Source organism: Cherax quadricarinatus, chromosome 62 (genome assembly GCF_038502225.1).
Source record: "Cherax quadricarinatus isolate ZL_2023a chromosome 62, ASM3850222v1, whole genome shotgun sequence".
Classification (NCBI taxonomy): domain Eukaryota; kingdom Metazoa; phylum Arthropoda; class Malacostraca; order Decapoda; family Parastacidae; genus Cherax; species Cherax quadricarinatus.
Genome location: NC_091353.1, coordinates 6,293,005 through 6,316,533, shown reverse-complemented (window position 1 = coordinate 6,316,533; position 23,529 = coordinate 6,293,005). Strand labels below are relative to the sequence as shown.

At 40.5% G+C, this 23,529-nt stretch overlaps 1 protein-coding gene across 2 annotated transcripts in view; it reads right to left on the bottom strand.

Moving 5' to 3' along the window:
- Positions 1-5,308: 5,308 nt before the first annotated feature.
- Ifrd1 (Interferon-related developmental regulator 1) overlaps positions 5,309-23,529 on the bottom strand; it is a 65,803-nt gene continuing 47,582 nt past the window's right edge. The window contains exon 9 of one of the 2 annotated variants that reach the window (XM_070098354.1): positions 5,309-5,777. In XM_070098354.1, the coding sequence (XP_069954455.1) occupies positions 5,601-5,777 (177 nt within the window). In that variant the 3' untranslated portion in view covers positions 5,309-5,600. The remainder of the gene's footprint in view (positions 5,778-23,529) is intronic. The other variant, XM_070098355.1, reaches the window with a different exon arrangement.

Below are 23,529 nucleotides of genomic sequence, written 5' to 3'. Positions count from 1 at the left end.
CCGGAGGATTATACAGCGCCTGGGTGGGATGTGGAAGGCATTCAGGTTTAATTCAGGGAACTGGAGCACAGATCCAATTCCCTAAATCAAGAGCCCCTCACCAACATCAAGGAACCTTCCTTGAGGGGATCCACCACAAAGCCTGGTCTCACACTGGACCACGGGGGCATTGACCCCCAAAACCCTCTCCAGGTATACCCCAATGGAAATAAATAGGACCCCCAGTGGAAATAAGTCACTTTGTCTGACCTTTATTTTGGGTTATCCTGGAGAGTAATTAACACGTTATTGGTAATTGTACATACGTGCACCCATTATTATAATCAAGGGGGAAGTGCTAAACCCGGAGGATTATACAGCGCCTGGGGGGGGAATGTGGAAGGCATTCAGGCTTAATTCGGGGAACTGGACCACAGATCCAATTCCCTAAATCAAGAGCCCCTCACCAACATCAAGGAACCTTCCTTGAGGGGTACGTGCACCCAAATAAACTTGCTTATGGTAGAGTTTGTAGTTCATCTGAGGGGCTAATGCACTGTGCTCAGAATGTATGCTTATAATAATAATAATAATAATAATAATAATAATAATAATAATAATATCTTTATTTCTACAGCATGTACAAGGTATACAGACCATAGCTGATATTAATAACATACTACTATATAGAAACTGCTTGTTATGCAGAGCATTTCCTGCAAATTAGGTACCCATTATTACTGATGGGTGAACATGGACAACCGGTGTAAGGAAACACGCCCAATGTTTCCACCCCTTTGCTGGGAACTGAACACGGACCCTCACTGTGTGAAATGAGAGCTTTGCCTACCAGGGAAAAGTTAGGTTAGGTTAGGTTTCTTGACAAACATTTCCTGATATGTACTGGTCTTCAGGTTAGGTTAGGTAAGGTTTGTCAGGAAACAGGACAAGTGTTTCCAGACACAGTTTTCTATCCAGTTATAAACCCCAGGAAGAGTGCCACCTTGTTTGTGAGAATACAATTTCTTTCCATGTGATTTTTTCACTGTAGCGTCATTGTAACAGTAAGAGGGGAAGTGTGTGTTAGGTCAACTAAGGCAGCTTAAGCTTTTAAGTTCTGGCTATGGTCTTATCTCCCTTACGTATATTAGTCTCAGTGTCATATATGAATATGCAGCACTTAAACCGACACAGGTACACAAGGACAATTATCATACATAGTCTAAATTACCCACCACTAGGATAACCCAGCCAGAAAAGTCAAGGTGACTTATTGTAACTTGTTCTTCTTTTATCATGACCCAGAGAGACATTAGTTAAGATAAACTGTTATCTGCCGTAGAGCCTTCATAAAAACTATCTTATCACTTCCTAGTAAAATTACACTATGTGAAAATATGGAAATGAGTCACATTGTCTGACCTTTTGTGTGTTATCCTGGAGGGTAATGTACACATATGCTGCTATGTATGATAATTTATGTAACTGTATGTATACCCCTGTACATGTACCCCTGTACGTGTTCCTGTGTAAACTTACTATTTCTACAAATATGATTTACAATTAACTTTCAAAATGTGATACCATAATTTTTTTTTTTTAACAAATCGGCCATCTCCCACCGAGGCAGGGTGACCCAATAAGAAAGAAAATCCCAAAAAAGAAAATACTTTCATCATCATTCAGCACTTTCACCTTGCTCATACATAATCACTGTTTTTGCAGAGGTACCCAGAACACAACAGTTCAGAAGCATATACATATAAAGATATACAACATATCCCTGCAAACTGCCAATATCCCCCCCCCCCCTTTAAAGTGCAGGCATTGTACTTCCCATTTCCAGTACTCAAATCCGGCTATATAAAAATAACCGGCTTTCCTGAATCCCTTCACTAAATATTACCCTGCTCAAACTCCAACAGCTCGTCAGGTCCCAAATACCATTCACTATCTAACATGCTCACGCATGCTTGCTGGAAGTCCAAGCCCCTCGCCCACAAAACCTCCTTTACTCCCTCCCTCCAACCTTTTCGAAGACAACCCCTACCCTGCCTTCCTTCCCCTACAGATTTATATGCTCTCCATGTCATTCTACTTTGATCCATTCTCTCTAAATGACCAAACCACCTTAACAACCCCTCTTCAACACTAATACTACTTTTATTAACTCTACACCTCCTAATTTCCACACTCCGAATTCCCTGCATAATATTTACACCACACATTTCCCTTAGACAGGAAATCTCTACTGCCTCCTAACTGCAGCATTTACAACCCAAGCTTCATACCCATATAAAAGTGTTGGTACCACTATACAGTGGACCCCCGCTTTACGATCAGCTCCCAATGCGACCAATTATGTAAGTCCGTTTGTACGTGTATGTTTGGGGGTCTGAAATGGACTAACCTAATTCACAATATTCCTTATGGGAAGAAATTCGTTCAGTAATGGCACCTGAACATAATTCTGGAATGAAATAATATCATAAGCCGGGGGTCTACTGTACTTTCATACATTCCCTTCTTTGCCTCCATAGATAATGTTTTTTGTTTCCACATATACCTCAATGCACCACTCGCCTTTTTTCCCTCATCAATTCTATGATTAACCTCATCCTTCATAAATCCATCCGCTGACACGTCAACTCCCAAATATCTGAAAACATTTACTTCTTCCATACTCCCCTCCAATTTGATATCCATAATATCCAATTAGATATCATAATATAAACATAATATCACTTCACCTGACCTTTCTGGGGGTTAACCTAAGAAATTAACGCAACTGAAGGGTGTTCCGGGGGTCAGCGCCCCCGTACCAAAATATTAATCAAAAAGTGTTAAACCCACCAGGGTCTGTACCTGGTTATGCACAGCATTTAATGTCTGTGGGGACATTGGCCCCCAAAACCCTCTCCAGGTATACATTTATAAATACTGTTAGAATTTTTTCGAAGTACAATTTGTTGGAAAGATTTAGTATAGCAATTCTCTAACACTTGTGGAGGTTATTACGAATGTTCGTCAAATATAAAGGCAGTTACTGATCTAAATTTCAATATTATTCCACAGGATATGCCATATACTGAACGATTAGATTATAATAAACAAAGCACTAGACCTACAAGGGTCATAACAGCACTGAAGGACTAAGGAATACAGCACCTGGAGCAAACTTTACTTAACTCTAGGCTCTATACACTAGGCTTCATACTCTAGGCTCTACAATCCAGACTCTCGACTCATCCACGTATACCTGTGTAGAGCTTTATCAGAATGTATCATTCTGTGTAGCTGGTATAGGATTCTTGATCTAATGAACTGGAGTTACCCTCCGCCTACCATTTCCCAGGTACTGCATGATCCCTATGAGTTTAGCACTTATGAAACAGTCTTGGCTATATTTTACAAGATTACTTCCTGTCTGTAGTCTATTATGGGGGAGAGTTAAACCCACAGGGATTATACGGCACCTGGGGGGTGGGGGATAGAAGGTATTCAAGCTTAATTCAGGGAACTGGAGCACAGATCCAATTCCCCAGATCAAGAGCCCCTTGCCAGCATCAAGTAACCTCCCTTGAAGGGTGTAGCCTGATGCAGAGACTACTGTATATAGCAGATCAATATACAGCCTCTCCTTACTTAATGACTGAGTTTCATTCCTAAGACCACATCGGTAAACGAATGCGTCGTTAAGCGAGGAGAATACTATAATGGTAGTGGGCTCGTGTCAACCATCTTTGATATCGCTTTAATGTCACCTTTGCACCATTTATAACATTTCTGGTATATTTTTAAATGTTTATTACAATATACAGTACACTGCTGTATAAACAAAATATACATTATTTAGGTATGAATACTGGTCAGAGAGCTCATCGTAAGTCCAAGTCATCCGTAAACGAGTACGTCGCTAAGTGAGGAAAGGCTGTATTATATGTGCTTCCCTTCAAGCAGCTGCTGCTACCCTCCACTTCCTTGGCTCAAACTTTACATCCTATTCTCAAAACAATGTATGATCATTATGGGTATTATAATCACAACTAAGCGTTAAACCCACAAAGGTCATACAGCGCTGATTATGGGGTAACCTCATAATTAGGATCATACAGCACTTTTTATGGGTAACTTCCTCATAATAACAACTAAGCATTAAACCCACAAGGGTCATGCAGCACTGTCCTCATAATACATCTTATTGCGAACCACCACTACAGGGTCAGCCTCGTCAAAGGCCAAGTGTAAGATCTCGAAGATATTGCAGAAGGCAGGCAAATACAGTATACTTGAAGTGTTTTATTAATACCACGTTAAAACATCGTTTACTTCTTTGAATCAAACCTGATTATCTCCCAGTCCAAGTGTTATATGATCACCAAACCTGATTATCTCCCAGTCCAAGTGTTATATGATCACCTACTGGTTTAGTTCTTTATTATTTTTATTTAGCACTTTACCTCAAAATATTTTTTTTTTTACAAAATCTGTGAATGCTCATTGACATCACATCATACAAATGTTCTTTTCAACACATTGGCTTGTAGGTTTAGCACTCAGTTATGATTGTAATAATAATCAACACACTGCCAGTTTCCCACAAAAGCAGGGAGACCCAAAAAAGAGGAAACATTTTTCACTGTCAATTATTCAATCACTCTTCCATGGAGCGTACTGATATAACAGTTCGACGTGACCCACTGATCTGCAGCATCTCCCCCCCCCCCAAGTGCAGACACTGTGCCCCCACATCCAGGACACGAGTCAGTAAGTGGACAACAAGCACGAATGTGTTTCCTCGGGAAAATGGCAAGTGTATTTAAAAACCCACTCCCATAAATATCAAGGACAATTTAAACCAAATTTGCACACACACACACAATATTATATTAATAATGGTCAACATGTCACCCAAAGACCAAAAATTTAAGAACATTTTAACAACAAATCCTCCCACTTTTCAGCAAAGCTAGTCAAAACTAGAGTCCTATTGTAAGAGATAAAATGATTTTTAAAATAGAATTCTGCAAAACCTTAAATTATAACAAACGAGCTTAAAAGTATTTAATAAAGGGCCGAGAGAGATCAACACCTGAATATGGGAACAAATGCCACGACTGGTAAAAGATAAGAGGAATATGGCTTCCAGTTGTACGTCTTCTGCTTAACGAAGCATTTTAATATTTAGAAAACTTATCTAAAATTTCCCTCTATCGGAATTATTTACATCACTGTTTACAAGTTATCAAAATACGCTCCTAGTGAAAAGGGAAAGGGGTCAATTTTTCTCAGATATATGGCAAACTATCTTTAACCCTTAAACTGTCCAAATGTAGATCTACGTCCAGGTGCAGAGGGCTCCGAACGTAGATCTACTTTTTTTTTTTTTTTTTTACATGCTTTCAAATGGGGAAATCAAGGTCGGAGCGCTACGCACATGAACATAGATCTACATTTTGACAGTTTAAGCATTAAGCATTATAATGAATATAAGACCAATTTATACATAAAATAAAAGATAATTATCTGGAGAAATTAGAAAATTTCAGTAAAATAGTGTTATGATGATAGGCTTTTGGGGTTAGTAGGCTGCAAAGGTTCATAAGGAACCTGAATTAATATCAATCATCGTAGGTTTTTGCAGCAGCTCTATTGTCGCGGTTCTTGTTGCGGGCCATCTGTCTGGCTTTACTAGCTGGAGATTCACGGTTAGGTTTCTTCTGGCCACGGCGTGCTAAAGCTGCCATATTGCGATCCAACTGCATAGGTGGGGGACCAAGGCTGAACACGTCACGTACCTGATGGAAACAAAAATATAAACTTTTAAAAACCGAAAGACCATTTTTTTTTTTTTTTAACAAGTCGCCATCTCCCACCGAGGCAGGGTGACCCAAAAGGAAAGAGAATCCCGAAAACGAAAATACTTTCATCAGCATTCAACACTTTCATTTCACTCATACATAATCACTGTTTCTGCAGAGGTGCCCAGATACAACAGTTTACAGGCATATATAAAGATACAATATAAAAAGGACCTGAAATAATTACAATATCTGGCACCAATTATATATATACTGTCCTATTAAACATCCCACAAAACTGCCAATATCCCAAACCCCTCCTTTAGAGTGCAAGCATTGTACTTCCCATTTCCAGAACTCGAGTCCGGTTATATAAAAATAACCGGTTTCCCTGAATTTTTTTTTTTTATTATCACACTGGCCGATTCCCACCAAGGCAGGGTGGCCCGAAAAAGAAAAACTTTCACCATCATTCACTCCATCACTGTCTTGCCAGAAGGGTGTTTTACACTACAGTTTTTAAACTGCAACATTAACACCCCTCCTTCAGAGTGCAGGCACTGTACTTCCCATCTCCAGGACTCAAGTCCGGCCTGCCGGTTTCCCTGAACCCCTTCATAAATGTTACTTTGCTCACACTCCAACAGCACGTCATGTATTAAAAACCATTTGTCTCCATTCACTCCAATCAAACACGCTCACGCATGCCTGCTGGAAGTCCAAGCCCCTCGCACACAAAACCTCCTTTACCCCCTCCCTCCAACCTTTCCTAGGCCGACCCCTACCCCGCCTTCCTTCCACTACAGACTGATACACTCTTGAAGTTATTCTGTTTCGCTCCATTCTCTCCACATGTCCGAACCACCTCAACAACCCCTCCTCAGCCCTCTGGATAACAGTTTTGGTAATCCCGCACCTCCTCCTAACTTCCAAACTACGAATTCTCTGCATTATATTCACACCACACATTGCCCTCAGACATGACATCTCCACTGCCTCCAGCCTTCTCCTCGCTGCAACATTCATCACCCATGCTTCACACCCATATAAGAGCGTTGGTAAAACTATACTCTCATACATTCCCCTCTTTGCCTCCAAGGACAAAGTCTCCACAGACTCCTAAGTGCACCACTCACTCTTTTTCCCTCATCAATTCTATAATTCACCTCATCTTTCATAGACCCATCCGCTGACACGTCCACTCCCAAATATCTGAATACATTCACCTCCTCCATACTCTCTCCCTCCAATCTGATATTCAATCTTTCATCACCTAATCTTTTTGTTATCCTCATAACCTTACTCTTTCCTGTATTAACCTTTAATTTTCTTCTTTTGCACACCCTACCAAATTCATCCACCAATCTCTGCAACTTCTCTTCAGAATCTCCCAAGAGCACAGTGTCATCAGCAAAGAGCAGCTGTGACAACTCCCACTTTGTGTGTGATTCTTTATCTTTTAACTCCACGCCTCTTGTCAAGACCCTCGCATTTACTTCTCTTACAACCCCATCTATAAATATATTAAACAACCACGGTGACATCACACATCCTTGTCTAAGGCCTACTTTTACTGGGAAATAATTTCCCTCTTTCCTACATACTCTAACTTGAGCCTCACTATCCTCGTAAAAACTCTTCACTGCTTTCAGTAACCTACCTCCTACACCATACACTTGCAACATCTGCCACATTGCCCCCCTATCCACCCTGTCATACGCCTTTTCCAAATCCATAAATGCCACAAAGACCTCTTTAGCCTTATCTAAATACTGTTCACTTGTATGTTTCACTGTAAACACCTGGTCCACACACCCCCTACCTTTCCTAAAGCCTCCTTGTTCATCTGCTATCCTATTCTCCGTCTTACTCTTAATTCTTTCAATAATAATTCTACCATACACTTTACCAGGTATACTCAGCAGACTTATCCCCCTATAATTTTTGCACTCTCTTTTATCCCCTTTGCCTTTATACAAAGGAACTATGCATGCTCTTTGCCAATCCCTAGGTACCTTACCCTCTTCCATACATTTATTAAATAATTGCACCAACCACTCCAAAACTATATCCCCACCTGCTTTTAACATTTCTATCTTTATCCCATCAATCCCGGCTGCCTTACCCCCTTTCATTTTACCTACTGCCTCACGAACTTCCCCAACTCACAACTGGCTCTTCCTCACTCCTACAAGATGTTATTCCTCCTTGTCCTATACACGAAATCACAGCTTCCCTATCTTCATCAACATTTAACAATTCCTCAAAATATTCCCTCCATCTTCCCAATACCTCTAACTCTCCATTTAATAACTCTCCTCTCCTATTTTTAACTGACAAATCCATTTGTTCTCTAGGCTTTCTTAACTTGTTAATCTCACTCCAAAACTTATTCTTATTTTCAACAAAATTTGTTGATAACATCTCACCCACTCTTTCATTTGCTCTCTTTTTACATTGCTTCACCACTCTCTTAACCTCTCTCTTTTTTCTCCATATACTCTTCCCTCCTTGCATCACTTCTACTTTGTAAAAACTTCTCATATGCTAACTTTTTCTCCCTTACTACTCTCTTTACATCATCATTCCACCAATCGCTCCTCTTCCCTCCCGCACCCACTTTCCTGTAACCACAAACTTCTGCTGAACACTAACACTACATTTTTAAACCTTCCCCATACCTCTTCGACCCCATTGCCTATGCTCTCATTAGCCCATCTATCCTCCAATAGCTGTTTATATCTTACCCTAACTGCCTCCTCTTTTAGTTTATAAACCTTCACCTCTCTCTTCCCTGATGCTTCTATTCTCCTTGTATCCCATCTACCTTTTACTCTCAGTGTAGCTACAACTAGAAAGTGATCTGATATATCTGTGGCCCCTCTATAAACATGTACATCCTGAAGTCTACTCAACAGTCTTTTATCTACTAATACATAATCCAACATTATTATTATTATTATTATAATCAAAAAGAAGCACTAAGCCACAAGGGCTACATAATCCAACAAACTACTGTCATTTCGCCCTACATCATACCTTGTATACTTATTTATCCTCTTTTTCTTAAAATATGTATTACCTATAACTAAACCCCTTTCTATACAAAGTTCAATCAAAGGGCTCCCATTATCATTTACACCTGGCACCCCAAACTTACCTACCACACCCTCTCTAAAAGTTTCTCCCACTTTAGCATTCAGGTCCCCTACCACAATTACTCTCTCATTTGGTTCAAAGGCTCCTATACATTCACTTAACATCTCCCAAAATCTCTCTCTCTCCTCTGCATTCCTCTCTTCTCCAGGTGCATACACGCTTATTATGACCCACTTCTCGCATCCAACCTTTACTTTAATCCACATAATTCTTGAATTTACACATTCATATTCTCTTTTCTCCTTCCATAACTGATCATTTAACATTACTGCTACCCCTTCCTTTGCTCTAACTCTCTCAGATACTCCAGATTTAATCCCATTTATTTCCCCCCACTGAAACTCTCCTACCCCCTTCAGCTTTGTTTCGCTTAGGGCCAGGACATCCAACTTCTTTTCATTCATAACATCAGCAATCATCTGTTTCTTGTCATCCGCACTACATCCACGCACATTTAAGCATCCCAGTTTTATAAAGTTTTTCTTCTTCTCTTTTTTAGTAAGTTTCTACAGGAGAAGGGGTTACTAGCCCATTGCTCCCGGCATTTTAGTCGCCTCATACGACACGCATGGCTTACGGAGGAAAGATTCTTTTCCACTTCCCCATGGACAATAGAAGAAATACAGAAGAACAAGAGCTATTTAGAAAAAGGAGAAAAACCTAGATGTATGTATATATATATATGCATGTACGTGTCTGTCAAGTGTGACCAAAGTGTAAGTAGGAGTAGCAAGATATCCCTGTTATCTAGCGTGTTTATGAGACAGAAAAAGAAACCAGCAATCCTACCATCATGCAAAACAGTTACAGGTTTCTGTTTCACAGTCATCTGGCAGGATGGTAGTACTTCCCTGGGTGGTTGCTGTCTACCAACCTACTACCTGAATCCCTTCACTAAATATTACCCTGCTCACACTCCAACAGCTCATCAGGTCCCAAAAACCATTCGTCTCCATTCACTCCTATCTAACACGCTCATGCACGCTTGCTGGAAGTCCTGGCCACTCGCCCACAAAACCTCCTTTACTCACTCCCTCCCTCCCTCCCTCCAACCTCTTCAAGGACGACCCCTACCCCACCTTCCTTCCCCTACAGATTTATGCACTCTCCATGTCATTCTACTTTGATCCATCCTCTCTGAATGACCAAACCACCTCAACAACCCCTCTTCAGCTCTCTGACTAATACTCTTATTAACTCCACACCTCCTGATTTCCACACTTCGAATTCTCTGCATAATATTTACACCACACACTGGCTTTAAACAGGACATCTCCACTGCCTCCTTGCTGCAGCATTTACAACCCAAGCTTCACACCCATATAAGAGAGTTGGTACCACTATACTTTCATATATTCCCTTCTTTGCCTCCATTGACAATGTATTTTTGTCTCCAGATATAGATGGGACAAGAGGAAAATGGCAACAAGTAAGAGGGAGGTGAAAGTGTATAAACTAAGGAGGAAGTTTGGGCAAGATATAAGCAACTATTGGCAGAAAGGTGGGCTGGTGCAAGTATGAGTAATGGGGGAGGGGGGGGGGCGTTGAAGAGGGTTGGAATAGTTTTAACCCTTTGACTGTCGCGGCCGTATATATAGGTCTTACGAGGTACCGTGTTTGACGTATATATACTCAAATTCTAGCGGCTTCAGATCAAGCAGGAGAAAGCTGCTAGGCCAACATATGAAAGAATGGGTCTGTGTGGTCAGTGTGCACCATATAAAAAAATCCTGGAGCACGCAGTGCATAATGAGAAAAAAAACTCCGACCGTTTTTTTTTTAATTAAAATGCCGACTTTGTGGTCTATTTTCGTATAGTATTTATGGTTGTATTCTCGTTTTCTTGGTCTCATTTGATAGAATGGAAAACATATTATAGAAATTGAGGTGATTTTGATTGATTTTACTATAAAAAGAACCTGGAAATGGAGCTCAAAGTAGGGGAAATGTTTGATTTTTGCCAATGTTCAAAAGTAAACAAATGATGTCATTGTCCAATAAATGTCCAACTAGCCATTCTAATATGCAGTCATGAATGGGTTGATGTTATTTATACAATTATTACAGTATTGCAGTAGTCTGCATAATAGTAAGTCTTCTATTTTTTGTTTGAATAAAAATTCAAAATAGAAAGCAAGAGTAATATCAGAGGGGCCTGGAGGCATGACTGATGAACAAAGAAAATGTTATTTTAGAGCCAGGAATGTCTGCATTGTTCATTCTGGACCTTATTTTGAAATTGTCATATTTTTTAATTTTCGTGAAATTGGCCAAATTGCAGTTTTCTGACCACATTATTGGGTAGTTGAAATCAGTAAATGGGCAGTTTCTTGTACTCAATCGATAGAAAAAATGGAGTTCTAAAGAAATAGCTATGAGTTTGGTCGACTGGAACAATAGAATTAGCCGAAAATAGGGCTCAAAGTGGGCGAAATCGCCGATTTGTAAATATTGCCGAGGTCGCTAACTTCGCAAGAGCATAATTCCGTCAGTTTTCCATCAAATTTCGTTTTTTTTTTTTTGTGTCATTACAATCGGGAAAAGATTCTCTATCATTTCATATTTTTTTTTTTTTTTTTAATTTTGCGACACCAGGAGACACCTCAGGATTGGGGGTTGCGACAGTCAAAGGGTTAAAAATGCAGGATTAGAATGTGGGGCAGAGGTTTGTGGTTATAGGAGGATGGGTGCAGGAGGAAAGAGGAATGATTGGTGAAATGAAGTAAAGGGTGTGATAAAAGAGAAAAAGGTAGCTTATGAGAGGTTTTTACAAAGCAGAAGTGTTATAAGAGTAGAGTATATATGGAGAGTAATGTCGATGAAGAAAGGGAAGCGGTAATTTCATGCACTGGCCAGGGAGGTATACCATCTTTTAGGAGTGAAGAAGAACAGGATGCGAGTGTGGGGGAGGCGAGCGAGGCATTATGTAGAATTAAAGGGGGTAAAGCAGCTGGAATTAACGGGATTATGACAGAATTATTAAAAGCAGGGGAGGATACAGTGTTGGAGTGGTTGGTATTTTTGTTTAATAAATGTATGAAATAGGGGAAGGTACCTAGGGATTGGCAGAGAGCATGTATAGCCCCTTTATATAAAGGGAAGGGGGACAAAAGAGATTGTAAAAATTAAAGAGGAATAAGTTTACTGAGTTTTAGGTAGTAGGTTGGTAGACAGCAACCGCCCAGGGAGGTACTACCGTCCTGCCAAGCGAGTGTAAAACGAAAGCCTGTAATTGTTTTACATGATGGTAGGATTGCTGGTGTCCTTTTTTCTGTCTCATAAACATGCAAGATTTCAGGTACATCTTGCTACTTCTACTTACACTTAGGTCACACTACACATACATGTAAAAGCATATATATATACACACACCCCTCTGGGTTTTCTTTTATTATCTTTCTAGTTCTATTTCTTTTTTATTTCCTCTTATCTCCATGGGGAAGTGGAACAGAATTCTTCCTCCGTAAGCCATGCGTGTTGTAAGAGGCGACTAAAATGCCGGGAGCAAGGGGCTAGTAACCTCTTCTCCTGTATATATTACTAAATGTAAAAGGAGAAACTTTCGTTTTACTTTTTGGGCCACCCTGCCTCGGTGGGATATGGCCGATGTGTTGAAAGAAAAGAAGACCTAGGGATTGGCAGAGAGCATGTATAGCCCCTTTATATAAAGGGAAGGGAGACAAAAGAGATTTTTGTAAAAATTATAGAGGAATAAGTTTACTGAGTTTTAGGTAGTAGGTTGGTAAACAGCAACCACCAAGGGAGGTACTACCGTCCTGCCAAGTGAGTGTAAAACGAAAGCCTGTAATTGTTTTACATGATGGTAGGATTGCTGGTGTCCTTTTTTTCTGTCTCAGGTACATCTAGCTACTTCCACTTGCACTGAGGTCACACTACACATACATGTACAAGCATATATATACACACCCCTCTGGGTTTTCTGCTTTTTTTCTGGTTCCTGTTCTTGTGTATTTCCTCTTATCTCCATGGGGAAGTGGAACAGAATTCTTCCTCTGTAAACCATGCGTGTTGTAAGAGGTGACTAAAATGCTGGGGGCAAGGGGCTAGTAACCCCTTCTCTGGTATAAATTACTAAATTTAAAAAGAGAAACCTTCGTTTTTCTTTTTGGGCCACCCTACCTTGGTGGAATAAGGCTGGTTTGTCGGAAATGAAAGTAGAATGAAAGGGGGTAAGGCAGCTGAGATTGATGGGATAAAAATAGAAATGTTAAAAGCAGGTGGGGATATAGTTTTCGAGTGGTTAGTGCTTTTAATAAATGTACGGAAGAGGGTAAGGTACCTAGGGACTGGCAGAGAGCAAGCATAGTTCGTTTTTATAAAGGCAAAGGAGACAAAAGTGCAAAAATCATAGGGGAATAAGTCTGTTGGAAGGTACCTAGGAATTGGCAGAGAGCATGTATACTCCCTTTATATAAAGGGAAGGGGGACAAGAGAGACTGCAAAAATTATAGAGGAAGAAGTTTACCGAGTATACCAGGGAAAGTGTATGGTAGGGTTATTATTGAAAGAATTTGAGGCAAGACAGAATGTAGGATTGCAGATGAGCAAGGAGGTTTTAGATTGGGTAGGGGATGTGTAGAAGAGAGGGAGATTACTTCCCGCTAAAGGTAGGTCTTAGACAGAGATGTGTAATGTCACCATGGTTGTTTAATACATTTATAGATGGGGTTGTAAAAGAAGTAAATGCTAGGGTGTTCGAGAGAGGGGTGGGATTAAATTATGGGGAATTGAATACAAAATGGGAATTGACACAGTTGCTTTTTGCTGATGATACTGTGCTTATGGGAGATTCTAAAGAAAAATTGCAAAGGTTAGTGGACAAGTTTGGGAGTGTGTGCAAAGGTAGAAAGTTGAAAGTGAACACAGAAAAGAGTAAGGCGATGAGAGTATCATATGACTGAGATAAAGAAAAATTGGATATCAAATTGAAGAGGAGGAGTATGGAAGACGTGAATGTTTTCAGATATTTGGGAGTTGATGTGTCAGCGGATGGATTTATGAAGGTTGAGGTTAATTATAGAATTGATGGAGGAAAAAAGGAGAGTGGTACGTTGAGGTATATGTGGAGACAAAAAACGTTATCTATGGAGGCAAAGAAGGGAATGTACGAAAGTATAGCAGTACCAATACTCTTATATAGGTGTGAAGCTAGGATTGTAAATGCTGCAGCGAGGAGGCAGTTGGAGGCAGTGGAGATGTCCTGTCTAAGGGCAATGTGTGGTGTAAATATTATGCAGAAAATTCGGAGTGTGGAAATTAGGAGATGTGGAGTTAATAAAGTATTAGTCAGAGGGCTGAAGAGGTGGTTTCGTCATTTAGAGAGAATGAATCAAAGTAGAATGACATGGATAGCATATAAATCTGTAAGGGAAGGAAGGCAGGGTAGGGGTCGTCCTCGAAAAGGTTTAAGTAAGGGGGTAAAGGAAGTTTTGTGGGCAAGGGGCGTGGACTTCCAGTAAACATGTGTGAGCGTGTTAGATAGGAGTGAAGGGAGACGAATGGTATCTGGGACTTGACGAGCTGTTGGAGTGTGAGCAGGGTAATATTTAGTGAAGGGATTCAGGGAAACCGGTTATTTTTATACAGCTGGACTGGAGTCCTGGAAATGGGAAGTACAATGCCTGCACTTTAAAGGAGGGGTTTGGGATACTGGCCGTTTGGAGGGATACGTTGTGTATCTTTATACACATGCTTCTGCTCTTGTTCACTCCTAAAAGATGCTATACCTCCCTGGCCAGTGCATGAAATGACTGCCTCCCTTTCTTTGTCGACATTTAAAAGTTCCTCAAAATATTTCCGCCATCTACCCAATACCTCCAGCTCCCCATCTAGTAACTTCTGTTTTTAACTGACAAATCCATTCGTTCCCTAGGCTTTCTTAACTTGTTCATCTCACTCCAAAAGTTTTTCTTGTTTTCTTTAAAATTTCTTGACAGTGCCTCTCCCACTATTATCTGCCCTCCTTTTGTACTCTCTCACCACTCTCTTCACCTTTCTTTTACTCTCCATATACTCTACTCTTCTTATAACACTTCTGCTTTGTAAAAACCTCTCATAAGCTAACTTTTTCTCTTATATCACACCCTTTACTTCATCATTCCACCAGTCACTCCTCTTTCCTCCTGCACCCACCCTCCTATAGCCACAAACTTCTGCCCCACATTCTAATGCTGCATTTTTAAAACTATTCCAACCCTCTTCAATCCCCCCCACCACTCATACTTGCACTAGCCCACCTTTCTGCCAATAGGTGCTTATATCTCACCCTAACTTTCTCCTCCCTAAGTTTATACACTTTCACTTCCCTCTTACTTCTTGTTTCCATTTTCCTTTCGTCCCATCTACCTCTTACTCTAACTGTAGCTACAAATAATCATCCTATATATCAGTTGCCCCTTTATAAACATGTACATCCTGAAGCCAATCCATCAACCTTTTATCCACCAATATATAATCTAACAAACTTTCATTATGTGCTCTATCATACCGTGTACACTCATTTATCCTGTTTTTCGTAAAATACGTACAGTGGACCCTCGGGTAATGGCATTAATCCATTCCAGAGGGCTTGCATTTTACCGATTTTGCCTTAAGCTGAATTAATTTTCCCCATAAGAAGTAATGGAAATCCAATTAATCAGTTTGGGTTTGGGATATTGGCAGTTTGGAGGGATATATTGTGTATTTTTATATGTATATACTTCTAAACTGTTGTTTTCTGGGCACCTCTGCAAAAACAGTGATTATGTGTGAGCGAGGTGAAAGCGTTGAATGATGAAAGTATTTTCTTTTTGGGGGTTTTCTTTCTTTTTGGGTCACCCTGCCTCGGTGGGAGACGGCCGACTTGTTGAAAAAAAAAAAAAACATATACATACAGAAGACAATGACAAATAAATATAAAGCACTAATAAAATAGATAAATGAACACTCAACATCACAGTTACCTTTATTGACTCTTGTTGGTGTATGGAAGACAAGTAGGAGGCAAGAGGGAGACAAGTTTATTATGCTTCAATATGATGCTAATATCTCTACAGCTTATTTATCTATCACAATTCATCTAATATGACATAATAAACAATGTTAATAGCATAGAAACATGACATATACTCTAGAATGAATAAAGTATGTCATAATGTACGAGAGGAGTAAAGGGGTGTAAGTGTTGTTGATGGGCTTATAAGGGCCACTGAGAGAAGCCGTACATAGTGGAGGTGGAGGCACCAGCAGAACCCACCAACACTATCACACTGGAACAATGTATGTAATTTATAAATAAGAAATATTTACATTTTAATTTATAAATAAGAAAGATTTACATTTTAATTTATAAATAAGTAAGCAACTTTATTCAGGTATACACAAATACAGTTACGTACATAGATTATCATACATAGCAGCATATGTGTAAAGTACCTAGGATAACCCAAAAAAGTCAGAGTGACTTGCATATTTCCACTGGGGTCCTTTTATATTTACACTTATATTTACTCTTATACTTACACTTTTATATTTACACTTACCTTGGAGGAGATGCTAGTTTAATTAGTTTGATGGAGGAGATGCCGGCAGAGGTGCAGGGTGGTGGAAGATAACAGGCTGGTGTATGTTCAGAGGCCCAATACACATCTAACAACACTGGAGAGTTACTTTCATGTCATTTTTCTATCGCTTACTCGCTTAACTTATTTGTTACACTGTTAACCCTTTGACTGTCGCAACCCCAAATCCTGAAGTGTCTCCTGGTGTCGAAGAATTTACAAAAAAAAAAAAAAAAATCTTATAAAAATGTTAAGATTAATTTTCTGATTGTTTTAAGCCCCAAAAAAACTTCTTTGTGATCAGTACCTACCGAGATACAGAGGCATAAAGTTGTCAGAAAATGAGTCGTGTATGGCAACAGCAGCAAGTGCCGCTCACCCGGTAAACTTTGGTTTACTTGCATTCCAAGGTTTCTTGTTTTTTCACTATTTTATTTTTTCAGGTAACTTATGTGGCCTGCGAGTCCAAAGGTACAATGTACATATAAGTGTATTTTTGAGAGTCTGAAATGGACTAATCTAATTTACATTATTCCTGATGGGAATAAATTCATTCGGTAAAGGCACTCAAACAGCCTTCTGGACTGAAGAAAGTTAGATATTTGAGGTTCCACTGTATATACGTATGTACAGTCACTGGACATGTTCCTAGAAGTTCTGCAGCTTGCAGAACTCTTTGAAACATGTTTCATACACAATGGTGTTTTACATTCCTCACACATAAAACGAGTGTGTTTGCATTTTTGTGGGTTTTTTTTTTTTAAGTGCAAAGACAAAACTTATCTGAGCAGTTTTCTTCAAAGTTTTTTTTTTTTTTTTTTTTTTAACAAGTCGGCCGTCTCCCACAGAGGCAGGGTGACCCAAAAAGAAAGAAAATCCCCAAAAAGAAAATACTTTAATCGTTCAACACTTTCACCTGACTCATACAATCACTTTTTGCAGAGGTGCTCAGAACACAACAGTTTAGAAGCGTATACGTATAAAGAGACACAACATATCCCTCCAAACTGCTAATATCCCGAAACCCCTCCTTTAGAGTGCAGGCATTGTACTTCCCATTTCCAGAACTCAAGTCCAGCTATATAAAAATAACTGGTTTTCCCTGAATCCCTTCACTAAATATTACCCTGCTCACACTCCAACAGATCGTCAGGTCCCAAATACCATTCGTCTCCATTCACTCCTATCGAACACGCTCATGCACGCCTGCTGGAAGTCCAAGCCCCTCGCCCACAAAACCTCCCTTACCCCTTCCTTCCAACCTCTTCGAGGACGACCCCTACCCCGCCTTCCTTCCCCTACAGATTTAAATGCTCTCCATGTCATTCTACTTTGATCCATTCTCTCTAAATGACCAAACCACCTCAACAACCCCTCTTCAGCCCTCTGACTAATACTTTTATTAACTCCACACCTCCTAATTTCCACACTCCGAATTTTCTGCATAATATTTACATCACACATTGCCCTTAGACAGGACATCTCCACTGCCTCCAACCGCCTCCTCGCTGCTGCATTCACACCCCAAGCTTCACACCCATATAAGAGTGTTGGTACTACTATACTTTTATACATTCCCTTCTTTACTTCCATAGATAATGTTTTCTTGTCTCCACATATACCTCAATGCACCAGTCACCTTTTTTCCCCTCATCAATTCTATGATTAACCTCATCCTTCATAAATCCATCCGCCGACACGTCAACTCCCAAGTATCTGAAAACATTCACTTCTTCCATACTCCTCCCCAATTTGATATCCAATTTTTCTTTATTTAAATCATTTGATACCCTCATCACCTTACTCTTTTCTATGTTCACTTTCAACTTTCTAACTTTACACACACTCCAAACTCATCCACTAACCTTTGCAATTTTTCTTTAGAATCTCCCATAAGCACAGTATCATCAGCAAAAGCAACTGTGTCAATTCCCATTTAGTATTTGATTCCCCATAATTTAATCTCACCCCTCTCCCAAACACCCTAGCATTTACTTCTTTTACAACCCCATCTATAAATATATTAAACAACCATGGTGACATTACACATCCCTGTTTGAGACCTACTTTTACTGGGAAGTAGTCTCCCTCTCTTCTACACACCCTAACCTGAGCCTCACTATCCTCATAAAAACTCTTTACAGCATTTAGTAACTTACTACCTATTCCATATACTTGCAACATCTGCCACATTGCTCCCCTATCCACTATCATATGCCTTTTCTAAATCCATAAATGCAATAAGAACTTCCCTACCTTTATCTAAATACTGTTCACATATATGCTTCAATGTAAACACTTGATCTACACATCCCCTACCCACTCTGAAACCTTCTTGCTTATCCGCAATCCTACATTATGCCTTGCCTCAAATTCTTTCAATAATATCCCTACTGTACACTTTTCCTGGTATACTCAGTAAACTTATTCCTCTATAATTTTTTACAATCCCTTTTGTCCCCTTTCCCTTTATATAAAGACTATACATGCTCTCTGCCAATCCCTAGGTACCTTCCCCTCTTTCATACATTTATTAAGCAAAAATACCAACAAATCCAACACTTTATCCCCCCTGCTTTTAACATTTCTGTCATGATCCCATCAGTTCCAGCTGCTTTACCCCCTTTCATTCTAAGTAATGCCTCACGCACCTCCGCCACTCATATCCTGTTCTTCACTCCTAAAAGATGGTATACCTCCCTGGCCAATGCATGAAATTACTGCTTCCCTTTCTTCGTCGACAATTAAAAGTTCCTCAAAACATTCTCGCCATCTACTCAAAACCTCCATCTCCCCCTCTACTAATTCCCCTACTCTGTTTTTAACTGACAAATCCATTTGTTCCCTAGGCATTCTTAACTTTTTTAACTCTAGAATTTTTTCTTATTTTCATTAAAATTTCTTGACAGTACCTCTGCCACTCTATCATCTGCTCTCCTTTTGCACTCTCTCATCACTCTCTTCATCTTTCTTTTACTCTCCATATACTCTACTCTTCTTACAACACTTCTGCTTTGTAAAAACCTCTCATAAGCTAACTTCTTCTCTTTTATCAGACCCTTTACTTCTTCATTCCACCAATCATTCCTCTTTCCTCCTGCACCCACTGTCCTATAACCATAAACTTCTGCCCCCCATTCAAATACTGCATTTTTAAAACTATTCCAACCCTCTTCAACCCCCCCCCCCCCCACTACTCGTATTTGCACCAGCCCACCTTTCTGCCAATAGTTGCTTACATCTCACCCGAACTTCCTCCTCCCTTAGTTTATACACTTTTACCTCCCTCTTGCTTGTTGTTGCCATTTTCCTCTTTTCCCATCTACCTCTTACTCTAACTGTAGCTACAACTAGATAATGATCCGATATATCAGTTGCCCCTCTATAAACATGTACATCCTGGAGCCTACCCATCAACCTTTTATCCACCAATACATAATCTAACAAACTACTTTCATTATGTGCTATATCATACCTTGTATATTTATTTATCCTCTTCTTCATAAAATATGTATTACTTATTACCAAACCTCTTTCTACACATACCTCAATTAATTAAAGGCTCCCCATTTTCATTTACCCCTGGCACCCCAAATTTACCTACTACTCCCTCCACAACATTTTTGCCCACTTTAGCCTTGAAATCCCCAACCACCATTACGCTCACACTTGGTTCAAAACTCCCCACACATTCACTCAACATTTCCCAAAATCTCTCTCTCCTCTACACTTTTCTCTTCTCCAGGTGCATATACGTTTACTATAACCCATTTTTCACATCCAACCTTTATTTTACTCCACATAATCCTTGAATTAATACATTTATAGTCCCTCTTTTCCTGCCATAACTTATCCTTCAACATTATTGCTACTCCTTCTTTAGCTCTATTTGAAATCCCTGACCTAATCCCATTTATTCCTCTCCACTGAAACTCTCCCACCCCTTTCAGCTTTGTTTTACTTAAAGCCATGACATCCAGCTTCTTCTCATTCATAACATCCACAATCATCTCTTTCTTATCATTTGCACAACATCCACGCACATTCAGACTTTCCACTTTGACAATTTTCTTCTTATTCTTTTTAGTAATTATTACAGGAAAAGGGGTTACTAGCCCATTGTTCCCAGCATTTTAGTCGACTTTTACAACACGCATGGCTTATGGAGGAAAGATTCTTATTCCACTTCCCCATGGCAGTTATCCTAGGTAAATGGTCGTGCGTCATCATTCCTTCCTTCCTACCTTCCTGCATTCCTTTCCTACCTTCCTTCCCTCCTCCTTTCCTTCCTTTCATCTCGTCCTTCCTTACTTCTGGTTTCTGTAATATATATACACATATATAGTCACTGGATACTTTCATGTAACTGCTATTATCTTCAAGCTTGTGTTGTGTGTGGACTTCTAATTGTTCTGAGTCAGGGTCGTCAGCTGTCAAAATGACATTGTCTCATTACTCACTCCCCCTACTGCCTGTCAAAACAATTGGGTCAGATGCTTGGTTCCCCTCCATCCTACTATCTAATTATCTTTCTCTCTCATTCTCCTTCATTCTTCTGGTATCCTTGGCATTGCTTTTGGTCACAAACTCCTCAAAGCCATGAAATTGATCTTCACTGACACTCCCATCTGTGTTAGAGCATCGCTTAGGAAGAGTAGTCCCAGATTTGCGGGGGTCACATATTTCTTACCGCTAGGCCTGCTGAACAAGGACTACTGAAATGGCATTCCCACAATGCACCACTTGCTCCCCGATGTTATCCTCTCCGATGTTATTCTGACGCCAAATGACTTCGAACAAGCGATAAATGACATGCCCATGCACTCTGCCCCAGGGCCAGACTCACGGAACTCCGTGTTCATCAAGAACTGCAAGAAGCCCCTATCACGAGCCATTACCATCCTATGGAGAGGGAGCATGGACACGGGGGTCATCCCACAGTTACTAAAAACAACAGACATAGCCCCACTCCACAAAGGGGGCAGTAAAGCAACAGCAAAGAACTACAGACCGATAGCACTAACATCCCATATCATAATCTTTGAAAGGGTCCTAAGAAGCAAGATCACCACCCATCTAAAAACCCACAAGTTACACAACCCAGGGCAACATGGGTTTAGAACAGGTCGCTCCTGTCTGTCTCAACTATTGGATCACTACAACAAGGTCCTAGATGCACTAGAAGACAAAAAGAAAGCAGATGGAATATATACAGACTTTGCAAAAGCCTTCGACAAGTGTGACCATGGCGTAATAGCGCACAAAATGCGTGCTAAAGGAATAACAGAAAAAGTCGGTCGATGGATCTATAATTTCCTCACTAACAGAACACAGAGTAGTAGTCAACAGAGTAAAGTCCGAGGCAGCTACAGTGAAAAGCTCTGTTCCACAAGGCACAGTACTCGCTCCCATCTTGTTCCTCATCCTCATATCTGACATAGACAAGGGTGTCAGCCACAGCACCGTGTCTTCCTTTGCAGATGACACCCGAATCTGCATGACAGTGTCTTCCATTGCAGACACTGCAAGGCTCCAGGCGGACATCAACCAAATCTTTCAGTGGGCTGCAGAAAACAATATGAAGTTCAACGATGAGAAATTTCAATTACTCAGATATGGTAAACACGAGGAAATTAAATCTTCATCAGAGTACAAAACAAATTCTGGCCACAAAATAGAGCAAAACACCAACGTCAAAGACCTGGGAGTGATCATGTCGGAGGATCTCACCTTCAAGGACCATAACATTGTATCAATCGCATCTGCTAGAAAAATGACAGGATGGATAATGAGAACCTTCAAAACTAGGGAGGCCAAGCCCATGATGACACTCTTCAGGTCACTTGTTCTATCTAGGCTGGAATATTGCTGCACACTAACAGCACCTTTCAAGGCAGGTGAAATTGCTGACCTAGAAAATGTACAGAGAACCTTCACGGCGTGCATAACGAAGATAAAACACCTCAATTACTGGGAGCGCTTGAGGTTCCTAAACCTGTATTCCCTGGAACGCAGGCGGGAGAGATACATGATTATATACACCTGGAAAATCCTAGAGGGAACAGTACCGAACTTGCACACGAAAATCACTCGCTACCAAGCAAAAGACTTGGCAGACGATGCAACATCCCCCCCAATGAAAAGCAGGGGTGTCACTAGCACGTTAAGAGACCATACAATAATTGTCAGGGGCCTGAGACTGTTCAACTGCCTCCCAGCATACATAAGGGGGATTACCAACAGACCCCTGGCAGTCTTCAAGCTGGCACTGGACAAGCACCTAAAGTCGGTTCCTGACCAGCCGGGCTGTGGCTCGTACTTTGGTTTGCGTGCAGCCAGCAGTAACAGCCTGGTTGATCAGGCTCTGATCCACCAGGAGGCCTGGTCACAGACCGGGCCGCGGGGGTGTTGACCCCCGGAACTCTCTCCAGGTAAACACTGACCATGGAGATCCATTCTCTAACATGTGGGCCTACCAGCTTTCTCCTGCTTGATTTGAAGCCGCTAGAATTTGTGCTACGGTGGCTGGTGGCTCGTAAGACGTATATATATGACCGAAACAATCTAAGGGTTAATTATACACTTTATCGCTGGCTGGCACTATAGCCTTTATCGATACCTGCTGCTTTAGTATCATACATATCGTATAATCACTGAATCACTGCAGAAGGCACATTCACCCCACTCTCTTAATCCTCCACTTTTGTACTTTGCTACAAGTTTTTTCTTGAATTCTATTATTTCTTTCTTTCTTTACCACAGGGTTGGCACTAGAAGCTTTCTTTGGGTCCAAGCTGACTTATTTAGCAGTTACAAGCACTAAAAACAATGGAATAATACAAAATATATCGCATGTACGTGAGGAATTGTCTTCCCTGGCTTGTAGATAATGGCACACTGACTTTACATGGGCTCAGGCTGCGCCAACACGTTCAGGACGAATGCCCTTAACCGAGTTCTTGGGCGTTAGCTGAGCCGACGCAAAAACGTGCCGCTATCCAATTTTGGCGTTAGCCGATGCAGCCATT